Genomic DNA, 17,993 nt, shown 5'->3' with positions numbered 1-17,993 from the left:
TGGTTGGTGCAGGGTTGAGTGGGGGCTGAGCATGTGTTTGTGTGTGTGCATGTGCGTGTGTCCGTGTGTGTTTGTGCACACCTGGGGCTCTGGGTGTATGGAGTGAGTGGGCGCTCCTCAGCTCTTCGCCCTTCAGTGCAGTGGTCAGAATAGAAAGAGAATCAAATTGGTTTTATTCGTCTAGTAGAAATGCCCCCCTCCCCCCATAAGTTGGCTCTGGAAGAGGCCAGCGCTGCCTAGGATGGTCAACTGTCTACCAGCTGTTTGAGTGCTCGCTCAATGTTCATGCGGTGCCCCACACGTGTCACCCCCAACTCCACAAAGTCCTCCTTGGTGAGGGCAGGTAAGTGTGTGCCCTCAATCTCATTGTCCTCAAACTTGTCTCGATGCTCCACCAAATTGATGCTTTCCAGCCAGTCCCCTACATCGTATTTGTTCCACAGGTGGAGGGGTTTCTGCATGAAGGGCCGCGGTGGGTGCAGAGTGTGCAGGGGGGGCCCGGGAGAGGGCGAGGGGGATGGGGAGCGGCTCCGGGCACTCACGCTCCGCACCACAAAGCGCACCTCCTTGGGCTCATGCGGGATGGAGAGGCTGGAAGATTTGAGGATGGTGGGAGGTGTCAATCCATAGGGCCGCACGGTGCTGAGAGGGTCTGTCCTATCCAGGGCAGGTTTCACTGGACTGGGAGTACGTCGGGTTACAGGGTAGCGGCTGCCAGGTCGAACTGTGTAGGTGGTTCCGGAGCTCCGCTGGGAAATGGTGCTGAGTTCTCCTAAACTACTGAAAAGTCTGTGGAAAGAGAGATACAGGGAGAGAGAGAGAGAGAGCAAAGGGTAGGGGTGAGGTGGAGCTCCCGAGACACAAGAACATACAGATACAGTATACATGGGGGGAGTAGCCAGCCGCTGGAGAACAGGGTCAGCCTGGGACAGGAGGAGTGGTTCTGTGTAGCGGTCAAGGGAATGCTGTTCTTGGGGTGGCATCGAGCCTGGAGTGTTTTAGCCAAGATTCTCGGGAAAGCCCTGAAGGTCAGTTTCCAGAGGAAGTAGCAGAGGCGTGTGTGAGTATCCACATCCTGGTCAAATGCAGCCCAGGTGCAATAACTCTTGATGCCTGTGGAGATCCACCAGGTAGGCCCTGACGCTCCCTACATACACATGCAGAGCTTCTGCAGCTTCTTAACCTGACTCCCACTTTACACCATGGTCACAGGCTGAGACAACTTGAGCCTCCTCACCCCACTGCCTGTCATCTCTGCAGCTTCCTCCTGCTACCAATGGACATCACATCCCGCTACGCTATCAGAAAGTAACGGAACCCCCCGCGTGCATTCTACCATCTCAGCGGGCAGAGCTAAGCCTGGAACAAGGTGGACCCAGCTGGGGTCGTATCAGGGGTATCATGGGGTGTGAAGGAGAGTAAAGCTACTGCCCAGTGAGGCGGTATCGAGCCGGGTGTGAGCGTCACCACAGGGGAGTGAGAGAGCTAAGTCCTGGGGATCAGGTGGCATTGCAGGATGTGGGGTACAAGTTGCACACAAGGTGTTTTGTCTGTTTCTCTTGGCCCATTAATGCAGGGTGTGAGGTCTTCCGTGTGGGTAATGCGTGAGAGAGGGCATGGATGGAGAAGGCTGAGCACGCTCCCTGCTCCTCTAGAAGCTGTGAGGTTTACATGCCACTGAGGGCTACACTACGTGCTATAGTCAAAGCCTCTTCCTTTAAGAACATTTTTCTTTCCTGCTTGTGTTTATTCCCTCCCTCCTCCTAGGTGGCTATTTGTGGTGGGTGGGTGGAACCAGAGAAGGTTCACTTCTCTTGGTGTGCACACCCCAGGCTCTCCACCAGACCAACTAGGAAAGACCAGTTCTTGCATTGCCAAAGGTACAGGCTGTGAATCAATGTGGCACTGCTCTGAATGTTCCTGTGAAGGAAACCGTGGCAGATCAACTCTGGTTTGAGGGTCCCTGAGCAGAGAAGCAAGGCCTCAGTGGCTCAGATCCTGGTCCCCATGTTGGCTAGCTTGGTGCCACTGGCATGGGTCCAGGTAGCCCCATGCCAGGTAGCTCGGCCCCACAGGTGGGTCCAGGTATCCTCATGCTGGGTAGGTTGATACCACTGGTATGGGTCGAGGCATCCCTCATCTGGGTCCTTGGCCCCACTGGCTCGGGTCTGGGTATCCCAATATCATGGAGCACGGCCCACCAGATAGAAAGGGTGAAATGCAATGCAACTACAGCTGTTTAACACCACTGGGTAGTTCTTTGCCTCCTGCTGCGGTGGATGGGTCGTGAGCAACAGCACATGACATCTGCCTGGGTGGGGGCAGGACCAGCCGCCTCTATCCTGGATTAACCTTGGGATCAGAAGAATTTGTGTAAGCATTAAAGAGTGTATTTAAACTGAAACACTAACGTCCTGGGACTGAAGAATGGTCTGTCCAGTGCACTGTTGCCTGTTTGGGTGGCCCCGGGAGAGGCTCAACGAATAGTCACTGCACAGTAACAGAGCTGATTGTCAGATGTTCCCATTCCACTAAAAGCTGGACCAGGTACTAATGGGGAGTGGGGCAGATGCAAGGGTGCATGTGGGGCTGGAATCGGAGTTCAGAGAGGTGATCGAAGTCACCCCCTGGCTGTTTCTGTGCTCCACGGACACAAAACACAACAGCTAATCCTGGGGTGAAATGCTAAAGGATGGAGCGAGGGGGAACATAGCCAGGCCATGGTGCTTCCTTCACTACCCAAACTTCTTTGAGAGACAGACGCACCCTTATGTGATGTGGATGAAGCAGCCTCTTTAACCCGGCTACAGGGATGGGAGACTCTGCAGGCCTGCAGCCAATCCAGCTGAAAGGCAGACTTAATAGCCTGGGGCTCCCAGGACAGAGCCTCCCTTGGGTCTGTGCAGCTCTTTCTGATGCTGTGACATTTTACCTCCCGCTCTCTGTCGCTGCCTGGGTAATTCTAGCTTTGGCTTCTTGCTTGGAAAGAGCAGTTACTCACCTGCCCCTGGGGGTATCAGAGCAGACTGGGACATCTCTGTGCAAAGCACCACGGGCTGGAGCCTTCTGGAGAGCTGTGACCATTGGGGCTCCCCACACACACTCCCTCAACACTAGAGTTGGCAAATAACTGAGTTTTTAGTTCAGTGGCCGAATGGAAAAATTCCAAAAAACATTCAGAGTAGCAGCCGTGTTAGTCTGTATCCGCAAAAATAACAGGAGTACTTGTGGCATCCGAAGAAGTGGGCTGTAGCCCACGAAAGCTTATGCTCTAATAAATTTGTTAGTCTCTAAGGTGCCACAAGTACTCCTGTTATTTTTAAAAAACATTCATTTCACGTTAACCCCAAATGACAATTTCCCAGTTTTTCTTGCCAAAACAACCCCCCAATAAATAAATACATAAACAAACAAACAAACAAACAAATAAATAAATAAATAAAATAGTTTAGAGTTGAATGAAATGTTTTGTTCAACCCAAAATGAAATGTTTCATTTTTGAGTCTTTTGTTTGCTTTTGTTGAGTTTTTCTCAACAAATCTAGCTAATTTTCTAAACAAAACGTCATTTCAAAATAAAAATGTTTTCACTTTTCCAGGATTCCCTCCCTGCCCCCCATTTTTTCCAGCTGAAAGTATTTGCTGAATTGAACCTGAATTCGTGAAGAGTTTTGGTTGACCAAGAACTGCATTTTTGGCAAATAAATAATTTGCCAAAACAATTTTGCCCAGTTCTACTCAGCCTTTCACAAGGCACGGTGGTTCCCACCTCTCAGTTCCTTCCACTTTGAATCTAGGAGACGCTGCAACAAAGTGGTGGGTGGAGATCTAGGCTGGCGAGTTACTCAAAGAGCTACAGTTACTGGTGGGTAAACGAACGTTCTGAGGCAAGCACCGTCGGCACACATCCACACTCTGGGGAGATCGATGCCCAGGACCAAATCCCCAGAGCGGAGCGGGTGAGAAGAAAAGTGACTGCAGGATTGCTCTTCCAAATTGGCATCAGACCTGGAGGCCATCTGAGACTGATGCTGTGTAAGGGGCTGGGTGGAGCTCCAGCTGGAAGCTCTACTTATCTCCACCCTAGGAACATTTTGCAGACGTGAGGCAGAGCTGTTTTAGGCCAGGGAGAACGAGCTCTGCTACCTTCATCCTTAGGGAATACCATGCGCTGGGCGTGAGTGGAGGGCCATGTGGCCAGCCATTAAGGCTTGGAGTTAGCAGGCTCTCCAGGCTAATGCTATTGGTATGAGGAATGCAGTCTTTGGAAACAAGTAAGATAGGACCTGATTCTCCCACCACAGGATCGGAGTGATTCCCACTGACTTCAATGCAGGGGGAAGAAAAGGGCCTGTAGGAACCAGCCTCCTAAAGGCTGCAAAGGAGCATCAGCTTAGTGAAAACTAAGTGTAAGAGTCATGAGGGAACTGAATTCCATACAGCTGGGAAGAGCCTGGCTAACCTGTTTAAGAATCATTTTACAGTAGGGTGTCCAAACACAGGTTCCTTGACCGGAATCATGGTGAGCCGACCCAGTTGTGTCCTATTAATGGACTCAAGAGGCTCAATCCAGATTTCTTCAAAAGTAACAAATAATCCAGGATGTTAGGGACAGATGCCGAGACTGGGGTGCTGAGCTTTTAACCAGTTCAGCGAGAAAACCTTTTCCCACTTCGCTTAGTAAGACTTTCTAGTCACTGTTTTCTTTACTCTCCAGCAGGTGCTTTCATACCTGCAATAAGTAATCCTCAACTCCTCTTATCAAGATTGCATTAACCATGCTGCCAGTTGCAAAGATTTCAGGTCTAAGTGAGGACACGCACTCGTTGTGATGAACAACCTGCACCAACCAATTGCTGAGGTATGGGGAGATGCAAATTCCCTGCCTTCTCATGGGATCACCAAATGTTGAACTTTGTAGTTATAGTGATCTCGCTGTAGCAAAGATAAGGGTGAGCTGAGGCCAGTGCTGTGGGTTTAGGGAAGGGGTTGTCCTCTTAGGTCCAGAAGGGGATGAAGGCATCCTGGCAGCTCCGAGCTGAGGAGCATAGTAATCTCCCTCCCTGACCCCGCTGGGCTGAGGTCTCACTTCTGCTGCTCCCCGCCTGAAGGAGGGTGGTGACTGAGCCTCAGAACATTCTCACAAGAGTTATCCCTGAAAAGGGAGGGCAAAAGGGAGTGGTTTGGGGCAGAATTGAATGGAAAAAAGGATTTCTGGGTGATCTGCAAAAACCCATTCACTGCATGCTACCAACGGTTTTCAAAAGGGACAGGAAAGATGAAGAAATTCACAGGAACCAGTCTGAAGCTTTCAAATAGTCTCTTTCACAAATGATGAGAGTCCAGAAGTGGAAGGAGAAGTCACTATTTTCGATCTGAGATTTAGATCTTGCTGCGAGGTTTTCCTCTGGTGGTTTGTAGATGGAGGAGGCTGGGGCTGTCTCTGACATTAGAAGGATGTACCCTACTGTCAGTATGCTTCCTGAAGAATGCTTGATAAACGCCCAAAGATCAAAAAGTTGAACCAAGCATAACCCTGTAGGAATTGAAAAACTCCGGCCCTCCAAAGGTAAGTGTTCTCTGCAGACAGCGAGCCTGCAGGACGGCTTTGCCACCGCGGCCATGCTGCTCTCTGCGTAGTAACTGCAGTAGCAACCGATGGAGCTGCTTTATCTGACGCGTTAAGAGCTGCCTTCAGGGAATGTTGGGCCATCCTTTGTCCTTCAGTGGCCTTCTGCAAAGTGATCTGAAAGGGGGGTCATCTGATCCCACGCCAGGGAATCATTATGGGGCTAGAGGTGCCTGATGATTTCCACCCTTAGCGGAGGAGCTGGTGAAGAACAGCGCTTACATCCAAGGCATTCTAATTGCCTCGCCTCCTTCTCCTGGGAGTGGGCTTTGGGGAATCCCCGTGGGCCAGCACTCCCATTGGAGAGGGTAGATCCGACACTCCTGTTACCCTCTCTCACAACGCAAGAACCAGGGGATACACAATGACACTGAAAGGCAACACATTGAAAACTGATACAAGGAAATATTTTGTTTTTAATACACAAAGAGTAACGTGTTCAAAAGCCCCCACATGCCTCAGCCTTTGTGTGGCTGGCAGCAAGGGTGAGCAGTGGCTACTGGTGGAATCAAAGACTCTGGAAGAATACTTGGAGCTCCTACTTGCATAGACTGAAGACTAAGCCGGACATGAAGAAGGCAAAAACCTTCCACTAGTTCCCATGCCATTCTCCATAACCACAACTCCTTTGGACCAGACTACACCAAGCTTCCTCTCCTCTGAGGACTCAGCTAGCTGAGTGTCAAATGGGTCTGTTGAAATCACAAAATTTGGGAACCAGAAACCCAGCACCACTCAGAAGGGTCCTTGATTTAACCCAGCTCATCACTTATCACAGTCCAAACTGGGAATGGCCCAAGAGAAAAAAGACATGTCAGATATAGGATGTCTTATGGCAAATATTTACTGCCTAGTCCCTGCTCAGAGCCATTGTCAGACATACACACAGCAGGTGCTACAAAATCACATGAACACAAACTGATGGTGGTCAGTGAAGATTGGTGGTCAGTCTATGCTGTTATGACTGATGAAACTCCCAAGACAGCCTGCATTCTGAGACCTGGCAGGATGACACCGTGAGCCCCAGGCCAGCCCCCCTTGTCGCCTCCAGGCTGCTTAGCCCATCACAAGCCAAGACAATGCAGGGTGGCAGGTGGAACAGGATTCTTCTCCTCCAACTTTAGATCCAAAAGAGACACAGGTCAAACCAAATCATTTAAATTCAGCCACCTAAGAGTGGAAACCAGAAGCACAGCTAACGCTGACTTAGTTCCTAGGTACAGGCTCCCAAAGGCTGCATGGAAGGCCCTGACTGTGACCATGGTACTGAAACACCCTGGGCTTGTTGCCTTGGGGGACTCCTACATTCACACCAACAAGGCACCAGACACAAAACCTCCCAAAATTATTTAGTTGCTTTCTTAGGACTCTGGCAGGTCATCACCTGCCCATACGGCTGGTCACATCCTACACCTGCTCTTTGGATGAGATGTTGATATAGAGAGTGTAACCGTCTAGTCCCTTTCTTGCACATTCAGGCTGTGGTCTGAGCTCTCCCAGATCTCTGGAACTCAAAAGGTCCACAATTCTGGCTTGTCCACAGAGGCTCATTGACCCTTCCAAATTAAAGGGCATGCAGAAAACCAGCCACACTTCCCCACCAGGCCAAGGAGTGGTGCATTACAATGGCTTATGCTAACCTCAACCACCACCATGCTGGCGCCCAACAGGCCCTCCTTCCCATCACAGCTCTCCCAGGTTTTCCACCACCTTGTGCACAACATTGTCAGCCCTGAGGAAACTACAACTAGAAGAGTTTCCTCCGCAACACAGGATCATAGAAATTGCCTTACTGGATCATACCGGTGGTCCATTTAGTTCAGTAGCCTGGCTCCAACAGTGGCCAGCATTAGCTGCTTCAGAGGAGGTCTGAGAATCCCCCAGTAGCAGATATGGGATAATCTGATCCCCAGGAAGGTCTCATCGTGATCTCCAATCATTAGAGTTTTAAGCCCTAAAGCACAGAGTTATGCACCCCTGCCACAATGTGTTAGAAATAGCTACCCTACCGACAGCTAGTCCTGTTAGCCATAGAAATGCCCAATCCATTTTGGAACCTCACTAAGTTCTTGACCTCACTGACAGCTGATATGTACAATAAAGAAAAAAAGAAAGAAAAGAAAGAAAGAAAGAAAAAAAAAAAAGGAAAACTCAGTGAAACAAAACACTGTCGAAACAACCCACTCAACTGCACACAAATTCTCTCCCTGGGGAGAGGATGAGAGAGAATCAGCCACATGTGACAGGAGTTAGTCATGTTGCTTAAAGCATGCTGGAAGGTGCTCAGAGACCATGGTGATGAGGTTGGCATAAGAACCTTTCTAAAGTAGAGACACGGTGGCAATGAGTCCCACTGTTTAATCATGCATTGTGAAGAAGTATTTCATCTATTATGAACTTGCCACCTTTTTGTTTCATTGTGCTATGTGACAAGAACAGAAGTTCCCAGTCTCCCTTTTCTAAACCATTTAGTATTTTATATACGTTTAACGGTATCCCCTCTCAGTCGTCTCCTCTGTAAAGTAACAATCTAAATCTTTTCAATCTCTCTCTCTCTGAGAGTTTTTCCAGGCTTTGATCATTCTGATCACCCTTCTCTCACCTTCCTCCAATTCTTCGCGGTTTAATAAAGTTCCACTTGCTCAACTTAACCTGCATTCAGCATTTCTCGCTGTGAACAACACATGGTGGCAGTGCCCGAGCAGTGCGTTCTCTGCAGTGCAGCAGCTGGCAGTGGGAGCCAGGGACCTCGGTTTGCAAACAGGGGTAGCACAGCACCTGGAGAGGCCAGTATGGCCTGGGGAAGCAGCATGATGGTGGTAAAGGGGACTTCAGGCCCAAATTCATTGGACTGGGCACTGCAAAGATGCCAACAGCCACTGTCCACAATTGATGACATGTTGCCTGCACTTTCCAACGCCAGCATCTTCATGGTCTGTGAGGGGAGGAATGGTGCACACGCCTGGATAAGAGTCCAGCATGCAGACACCCTTTGCAACAGCATTAGGTGGCTATAGATGGCTGTACATGCAGATGGGCACAAGCCCAGCACCAGAGGTGTTCCAGCGAAACTCTCCCAAATGCTGGAAGGACTGCCCAGGTTGAAAATAACTGCAGATGATATCCCCATTGCAGGCGAAGGGAGCAATGGTACAGAAGCTGAATGAGACCATGAGAGAAAACTACAAGCTTTTCTATGGCTAGGCAGGGACAAGAATGTAAAACTGATCCCAGAAAAAAAATCATCTCACACAGCAAGAAATGATGTACATGCAACGCTTGCTCACAACAGCAGGGCTGAAAGCAGATCCCAGCAAGACCAAGGCAGTCAGAGACACGTCAGCTTCACTGGATGTGAAGGGAGACAGCACTTCCCAGGAATGAGAAATGTTCTGTCCAGGAGTGGAGGCCATACCTCAGCTCACAAGGCAGGATTTGGAGTGGAACTGGGCAGTTCCCCACCAGCAAACGTTTGACACGCGGACACACATTATATCAGATGCCCCTGTCCTGAAATACTATCAGCCAGGAGAGCCATTCTCTGAAACCACCTCACTGGTGAGGGTGATAGCAACAAGGGAACGGGGCAGTGGGAATTACCTGATTCCAAATAACACGTTCTCTCATGCCATCTAAAGTACTAACTAGAAATACCAAGACCAGCCTGACAGAGCACCACAGGCAGGGCAATGTGTGTTAGGAAGGGAGCAAGGAAGTTCCAACCTGGCTGTTTGGTGGCTAGAAAGAGAAGGGGTAGTGGTGGGCCATGTAGCTATATAACCTCTGCTATAACATTTGGTAGTACAAGATAGTGTGTATGCAGCCCCAACAGTCACAGCTTTCCAGAGGCTTTGGTGCGGGTGCATCCCCAGAGCGGGTCCTGTGCTGAGAGGCTACTCAAGGGAAACTAGAAGTTTCTTGTGCTGGAGTTGAATCATCAATTGCCCCAGTGTGAAGGATCATGGGTCTGGGACCTGGGTCTGCAGGTCCCCAGACCACAGCCACCACCCAGCAGCTTGCTAGTACCAGCAGCAAGTATGGTCCGGTAGAACCTTGCTTACCATAGTCACTGTCTACAAAGCTCCCAATTGGAGGAGACGTCTGGCTTCTCCAATTAGCTCAGACTCACTATATAAGCCAGGAGGCACAGGAAGTTGTGTGAACAACTAGATGAATTCCTGGCTGGCTGCTACATTGGATCCTGCCTCTTGCCTGATCCTGGGCCTTACCCTATTCCTGATTTCTGCCTTCTTGTCCCATTCCTGACCACCTGACTTGTTCGAGACCCTGCTTCTACACCTCCTTCTTGGCTTGACTCCTGATTCTGACCCTTGGCTTGACTCCTGACTCGGTCTCTGCTTCCTAGCTTCTGACTCCTGCTCTGACCACTAGGTCTGACCACCTATGTCCCCATCTATGACACCCAGCTGTATATTTACCTGTTCTCTGGAGCTTGTTTCCTTTGCTTATGGGCAGCCACTGTATCATCTTCAAGGTAGGTCAGGTGGTTCCCAAAGGGATGCATTTTGAGGGTTGTTATATTGATCCCTAGAGGAGCTGCATTATGTGGGCAGTTGGCTGGTCCTGGAAGAGGGCATATTGGTACCCAGAAGCTCCTGTGAGGGGGGGCAGTCAGATGGCCCTGGTCAGGGGGCTGCATTAGGAGGGTAGAACTGTACATTAAGGTTGCAAAACAGCTTCCATTCTAGCCTCCTTTTTTCACACACTAAGATACTTCTGAGAAATTTACCCGAGACACTGAGCTGAAACTCCTTGTTTGTGTCCAGTTTGTCTAGGGAGTTTCATTAAAATCCCTTTATCTGCATTTGAGTTATAAGTGTGGAAAAACACACTTTTTGTTGCTTTGAAAATTCTAACCATATCTTGGAACACCCAAAATGGCCAAAGTTTGACACCTGCAAATGGATCTAGTCCTTAGGAATGAGTAGGCACTTCAGCTGGTTTGAAAAGAATGGTTTAAATGAAGCAAAACTGTGCCCTGAGCACATGCAATCGCTATGTTTCATGAAGCCAGGAGGTGCACACTCAGTGGGAGACAGTTCAGAAAGTCAGCATATTTCAAAGCTGGGTAACAGGAGCCAGTTGGTTTGCTTACAGAAATGATTGTAGCACTCAAGCTACTGGACTGATTTCCTTCAAGCCTAGCTTGGTTTGTAAATCTCACTGAGATGGAAGTGCTAAGCCATGTATAGGGAAATCTGGTTCTGATGTTTTAAAGTTATATGAGTCACATTCTGTTCTGAGTTACACTGGTGTAAATCTGGAGTAAATCCATTGACTTCAGTGGAATCAGGCTGGCTTTACATAGGTACAAGTGAGAGCAAAATTTTGCCCAGGAATGTTTTAACACAGCTGACGTGGGGCACCCTCACACGGTGTAGTATGGACATGGACATGCGCAGGTCTGGAAATGCGTACCTAGTCTTCAGTACTAGCAGACACCCAGGAATCTGTGTTGACTGGTCCTGGTTGGTTTTAGAATTGGGCCTTCCCCCCCCCTATTATTTTTTTTAAAGCTTCTATCTTTAAAAAAACTTAGGAAATTAAATGCAAAAAGTTACCATAAGGCAATGTTAAGGCTGCACAGCTAAGCAGGAGTCAGGCAAAGCAAATGTTAAGGTTGAACACACAACCTGGACTCTGCCCCCTTATGATGATACACTATTTTATTTTTTTTAATATTAAGTGGAACTACATCTTCATAAAGTGCTTTATATACGAGCAATGCCTGCCTCCTGTCTGTGCTGCTCATGGGAAGAGTCCTTGCTATACAGCCCCAGTTCAAAAGGTAAATGAAGGTTACTTACTTGTAACCAAGGTTCTTTGGGATGGACTCTGCACATTTCCACTCTTGGGATATGCATCAACTGGAGCCGTTGAATGGTGCAGCCTTCTGCTAGTAGTGCCTATTAGAGCACTCACGTGCCCCCTCCTATACCTCCCCTCAGTGAGCACGAGGCTAGAAAAGGGGGCATAGCGGCAGTTGCTGCCTCAATTCCTTCCACTGCTAATGTGGAGCCATGAGGAGTTACTGCTCCGCAGAAGGCGGAAGGAGTGTGAATATGCAGAGTCCATCTCAAAGAATCTTGGTGACAAGTAAGTTACCTTCATTTCTCTGAGTGTCCTCTGCAAATTCCCATTCTCGGGACAGTGTAGTCAGCAGTATATATTAGAACAAGGAAGGCAGTATCAAGCTACCAAACTGGACATCTGATTAAGGTGTGATATCTAACACATAATACTCGGTAAACATTTGTATTCAACTCCATGGGACTGCTTTACAATTTTCAATTAATGGGACATGCTTGAAACATGTGACAGAAGCAGCCATTGCTCTTGTGGAGTGTGCTCTCGGCAGAGCAAGGGAGCCCTTGAGGCATTTTTATCCCTTTTCTACTGTACACAGTCTGACCCAGCGAGATCAGTTTGTGTGGAAATGGGATTTCATTTACAGGTATCCATGCATAAAACAAAGAACTTGCATGAAGATCAAAAATCTGTAGTCCTATTGAAATAGAAATGTAACAGTCTTAGCATCCAAACAGTGTAGCTTTGACTTGCCCTTATTTGAATGTGGTCTGGAAGAGTACTGGTTTGACTGACAGGGAAATAAGACATTATTTTTTGTATACATTTTTGGTGAGGATGAAGAACTACTTTATCTTTATGAAAAATTGTAACTGGAAGGTGAGTCATTAAGGCATGAATTCACTAAACCTCCTGGCTGACATTATCGTATAACAAATGCAGTTTAGTCAGAAGATGTAATAGACAGCAAGAAGACAACGTATGAAGGGTGGAGACAAGGTCTGATAGCACTAAGTCCAGATCTCACGAGGGAACAGGCTGTCTCACAGGGGATAACGATTTAGCCTTTCAGAAACCTCAACGATATCATGCGAGAATATAGATTGACTATCTACTGGTATATAAAAAGCCGCAACTGCAGCTAAATGTACCATGAGTGATGTAACAGATACACCCTTATTCTTTAGAAACAGCAAATACTTTAATATGGATTGAAGAGGAGCTGACTCAGAATCAATATCCTTAACAGACACCCATCGTGAAAATCTTTTCCATTTTAAATGGTAACATTTCCTAGATCATCTTCTAGTGTTAAGTAAAACATGTACATCTATAGAGAACAATTCCCTAATTCTGTCAGAGCCCTAGTGCCCATGCTGTTAGATGCAGTGAAAGTGGATCTGGATGGTACACTTTCCCGTGCTGCTATAACAGAAGGTCTGGAGACACAGGTAAGCATCTGCAGTTCCCTTTGGAAAGAAGGAGCAAGTCCATGTACCACTGTTGTCTCAGCCATGCAGAGGTGATAAATATAATCCTTGCTGAGTCCTTCAACCTTCAAACTTAAAGGGAATGGTGGGGAAGCATACATTAGATCTGTACCCCAACTGCGGAGGAATGCATCTATTCAAGAGCAGAAGTATATGCTCACTTTTTACCAAACGCAATGGCACTTGGTGTTGAATTGTGTGGCAAACAGGTCTATTTTTGGAGCACCCCAAAGAGAGAAAATGTCCTGGATCACAGTCTGAAGAAGTACCATTCTTGCATCTGGGAAGAGTCTCAACTTTATTGGTCTGCTAACTGGTTGAGAGATTGTGCCACATGCAGAGCTACTGGACAATTCTGGTGGCGAATACACCAATCTCCAAAGCCTCCTTGCAAAGCTGTGAGGAGTGGGCTCCTCCCTGTTTGTTCACACAGTACATTGCTGTCCTAGCGTCCATGGCCATTTGAACCACAGATCCTTGCGCCTGAGGGAGGAAAGCTCTGAGGGCCAAAGGAGTTGCTTTTCACTCCAGGACACTGATAGCCAGAGGGTCATCTTTCTGATTCCAGAGAACTCTTGTTCAAGGATTGCTGAGGTGTCCACCCCATCCTGTTTTAGAGGCATCCGTTGTAATTATCATGAAAGGAGAGGGAAGGTTGACATTCACGCCCCCTCCATACATGTTCCTGATTCATCCACCACAAAAGAGCTTTCTGGAAGCTTGTTGGAATGTTAAGTATTAGATTCATATCCTGTACTGCAGGTCTGAAGTTTCTTGCCAATCAGTGCTGAAGGGGAGGGTCTCATTCTTAGTCTTGCGTAAGGGGTAACATATGCGGTGATGCCGTGAGACTCAGTAGGGAGAGGAAGAACTTTACATTCTGAGATGGACTTTGAAGTAGAGACTGAATGGTAGATTTCACCTTCAGGAATTTCTCCTTTGGAAGGTAAGCTCTCGCCATTCTGGAATCAAGTGCTCCTATGAAGAGGATATTTTGTGAGAAATGTCAATAGGGATTTCTTTTCGTTTATCAAAAATCTCAACTTTTCTAATGGAGAGCATGTGAATTGAGTGACTCCCTTCATTTCATCTTTGGCAGCTGCTTTTAGGAGCCAATCATTGAAATATGGTAAAATAAAAATCCCATCTTCTCAGAAAAGCTGCCAGTACAGATAGACATTTTGTAAAGACTTGGGGTACAGTAGAAAGGTCAAAGGGGCAACACCCGTGTTGGAAATGACCTATGGCAAAATTAAGGCACTTCCCATGTGATGGGCTTCTCAAAATATGAAAGTAAGATTCTTTGAGATAGAGCGCAGCGAACCAATCTAGATAGGACAAAGAGAGGGTAATGGATCCTAGAGTTAACTTTCTGATGTGAAACCTTTGGATCTATCGGTTTAGCTTCTTCAGATCCAGGACTGGACAAAGACCTCCATTTTTCTTAGGAATTAGGAAATAGCAGGAGTAGAAATCCCGATTTCTTAGATTTACTGGAACCTCTTCTACTACTTTCTCCCTTAGTGGAGCGTTCATTTTTGTTCTTAACATTGAGTTGTAAGAGGGGTCCTGACAGGGGAGATTGGTTTGGAGGGAGCAGGGGCGGCTCCAGGCACCAGCACAGCAAGTGCGTGCCTGGGGCGGCAAGCTGCGGGGGGCGGCCTGCCAGTCGCTGTGAGGGCGGCAGGCAGGCGGCTTTCGGTGGCGTGCCTGCGGGAGGTCCGCCGGTCCTGCGGCTTCGGTGGCAATTCGGCGGCGGGGACGCCGATGGCGCGGCACTGGCGGACCTCCTGCAGGCATGCCGCTGAATCCACATGACCAGCGGACCGACCGCAGGCATGCCGCTGAAAGCCGCCTGACTGCCGTGCTTGGGGCGGCAAAACACATAGAGCCGCCCCTGGGAGGGAGGTTCTCAAACTGGATTGTAAAACGGTGTTTCATAGTGTCCAAAACTATAGTGTCCAAATGGCATAAACATTCTCCAACTGTTAGGGGAAGAGAATTAAGGCTGGGTTTGTGGCTCTTGATCTTCATGTCAAAGCTGAAGTTTAACTGTAAGGAAAGAAGACGTGGAGGATGAATTCTTTTGTCTCATCTTGGATTTAAAGGGACATCCTTTATATTGCTGCTGAGAAGCAGAGGATTGCTGTTGCTGTTGGTAGTGTTGTCTGCCTTTGTTGAAATATGAAGATGAAGAATAAGGTGGATGATATTGCCTTCGATATCTGAAGGCAGCTGTAAGAATTCTTCTCTTGAAAGGTTACAAGAGACCCAGCGAGCTAGCTGTTGATCTTGTTTCTTTCATTTTCTCCAATTCTCCATCCATTTTAGAGCTAAAAAGTCTATCCCTTTCAAGCAGAAGATCTTCACTCCTTGACCTTGTTAGGTAGGGAAGAGCGGACGAGCACAGCCATGCTTGTCTTCAGATAGTTATCGCTGCAGCTATCAATGTTGAAGATGCATCAGAGACAACAAAGGGTGCTCTCAGTGCATGCTCAGCACCATTATGGTCCTCCTTAATAGGGGGCATTATCAGTCTGCAATGCTCATCAGGTGGATTCTTGGTGAAGAGTGAACTCTTGTCCTACAGGTGAAACTGGCTAGGCAGTTAGTATCCTCATGTTTAAAGAAGATGAAGAGCAGTCTATTTACACCTAACTATCTAACAATTAAAAAAGTAAGATGCCTTGGTAAGGATCTTGATTCCCAAGAAGGTTCACATCCACACATGGCCAGTGACTGGAAGGAACTGAGGTGACCACTGCCACATCCTCATTTATAGCTCCACTCTCAGAATGTGCTCAAAGCTGGGGGGGGGAGGGGTGGGGGGGGGAGGGGGACATGAGCACTCTAACAGGCATTACTAGTAGAAGGCTGCACCGTTCAGTGACACCAGTCGACATATATCCCAAAAGTGGGACTATGCAGAGGACACTCAAAGAAGAAATTAGGATTATTATTAAGGGGCTCTTCCCATAGAGTTGGGTAGCACAGAAATCACGCTCATGTTCAGAAGGATGAGGCAGTAGGATGGAGACTAAGCTTTGTATGAAGCTCATGTATACTTGGATGGGATATGGCACCATGACGAGAATCAGCCAAAGGTTTCGCCCTCTTGGAGTTGTGCCTGAGCACCGTCTGTAGTTCATGAGCAACAGATGGGGCTGTGGGGCAGAGACAAAATATTGCTCAAAGCTCATGAACAACTGGATGGGGCTGACACGCAGGACTGCTTGAAGCTTCTGCTCACAGTCAGATGGGGATGCTGGACTCAGAAGAAACAACACCCAACAAAGTCTCACAGAAACAAACAGGGCTGTGTAGTGGAAACAACAGCTGACACTCACGTTCAGTCACGTGGTGTGTGTGTGTGTGAGAGAGATCAAAGCACTGTCTGAATCTTCTGTTCAGTGGGACATGGACAAGGTAACCATCATCTGACACCCATATTCAGTTGGACGGGGATGACACCAGCTCCATCCACTCCAAGCAAAGCTGATCACTTTGATGCTTTCTAACGTCTTTGGTGCTGCCAGCAGGCTCGCAATGTTCTGGGAGTATGAGGTGTGTGGAAGTGAAGGGTCTAAGCAACAGCTATGTTCTGACCCCTCCTCTCTCTCTGTAGCATCAGGATGGGGGAGGTCCAGAGTGCCTGCCTCAGTTTGGAACTTTGAGAAATGTTTGGCTCCACATCTGGATGCCGGAGCCCAGTTTTTCCTGAGTCCACACAATAATGCCCTAAACACTCAGACATTGTGTAACACCAGTCACAGAGTCAACAGGACTGAATGCATGAAAACACGGACATGTGGAGTGAACTCTGACCTGAGGAGGACCCTCCCTTGCTGGCCATGGACACACTGAACGAGATTCGTTCTGCGTAAGCTGAGGCACACACACTTATCAGCCAGGGTCTCCTGGTACACTTGAGGGTTGAAGGGCTTTAAAACTGCTTTGTAGGCAGCCCAGAGGCAGATGGTCTTCAGCATTTCCTACATCTCTGTTAAGAATTCCTGTGCATCAGAGACTGTGGGAATGGAGCATCTCTGGTCCCTGTGGAGGTGAGTTGTGTGTCTGGCTGGACAGGGATGGGGATGGGGGATTCCTTAGGTGTTCCCATTGGGTGCCCCGGGGTTCTGGCCCAGCACGGCTGGACAGGGATGGGGATGGGAGATTCCTTAGGTGTTCCCATTGGGTGCCCCGGGGTTCTGGCCCAGCACGGCTGGACAGGGATGGGGATGGGAGATTCCTTAGGTGTTCCCATTGGGTGCCCCGGGGTTCTGGCCCAGCACGGCTGGACAGGGATGGGGATGGGGGATTCCTTAGGTGTTCCCATTGGGTGCCCTGGGGTTCTGGCCCAGCACGGCTGGACAGGGATGGGGATGGGGGATTCCTTAGGTGTTCCCATTGGGTGCTCTGGGGTTCTGGCCCAGCCCGGCTGGACACTGGGATGGGGAGGCAGTGCAATCAGCAGAAAATGAGACAAGTAAAAACCAACATGAGTCTGTGCAGAACTTCGCTTGTGCTCTGGAGCTGCCTTCACACATGGAGGCAGCACACAGGGAGTGAGCTGGACTCCGATTTATGCTACTGGTGAGAGACAGAGGGATAGACAGACACAGCAGTCGCACAACTGGAACACAGTGAGGCATGCATTCTGGGGAAATTCACCGGGTTGGCCCCCTGGACTCTGGAGCACGTCACAATTCAAAGCTTCCCTCGCCTACTCAAGGCCCCAGGTCACCTTCTGGCCAGTCACATTCACTCATGCTTGGGATTTTCTTCTTATCACTCTGCAGTGCATGAACTTCCTTGCTTAGGGCCCTATTGCCTGTTCCTGCCAGGTAGCTACATTAAACTGATCAGCCATTCGCTTGTCAGAGTCCTCAAGAGGTACTGGTCACCACCAGGGTCTGTGCTGGGCTCAGACAGGGTCTTCGAGCTGAGATTCCCCCGTGACTGCTCCATGCAGACACTGGTCACTGATGGTGTCTGTACTAGGGTCTGCACAGGACAGGGCTTCCCATTCACTCCGTTAGAATCAAG

The 17,993-nt window shown here is 48.5% G+C and overlaps 1 protein-coding gene across 1 annotated transcript in view; it reads right to left on the bottom strand.

Annotated features, from left to right (window-relative positions):
* Positions 1-245: 245 nt before the first annotated feature.
* SHANK3 (SH3 and multiple ankyrin repeat domains 3) overlaps positions 246-17,993 on the bottom strand; it is a 610,715-nt gene continuing 592,967 nt past the window's right edge. The window contains exon 22 of the mRNA XM_065411947.1: positions 246-789. Coding sequence (XP_065268019.1) covers positions 246-789 — 544 coding nt within the window. The remainder of the gene's footprint in view (positions 790-17,993) is intronic.

Source organism: Emys orbicularis, chromosome 1 (assembly GCF_028017835.1).
Source record: "Emys orbicularis isolate rEmyOrb1 chromosome 1, rEmyOrb1.hap1, whole genome shotgun sequence".
Classification (NCBI taxonomy): domain Eukaryota; kingdom Metazoa; phylum Chordata; order Testudines; family Emydidae; genus Emys; species Emys orbicularis.
The sequence above is the reverse complement of the archived record's forward strand: the minus strand, read 5'-3'. Positions and strand labels throughout refer to the sequence as shown.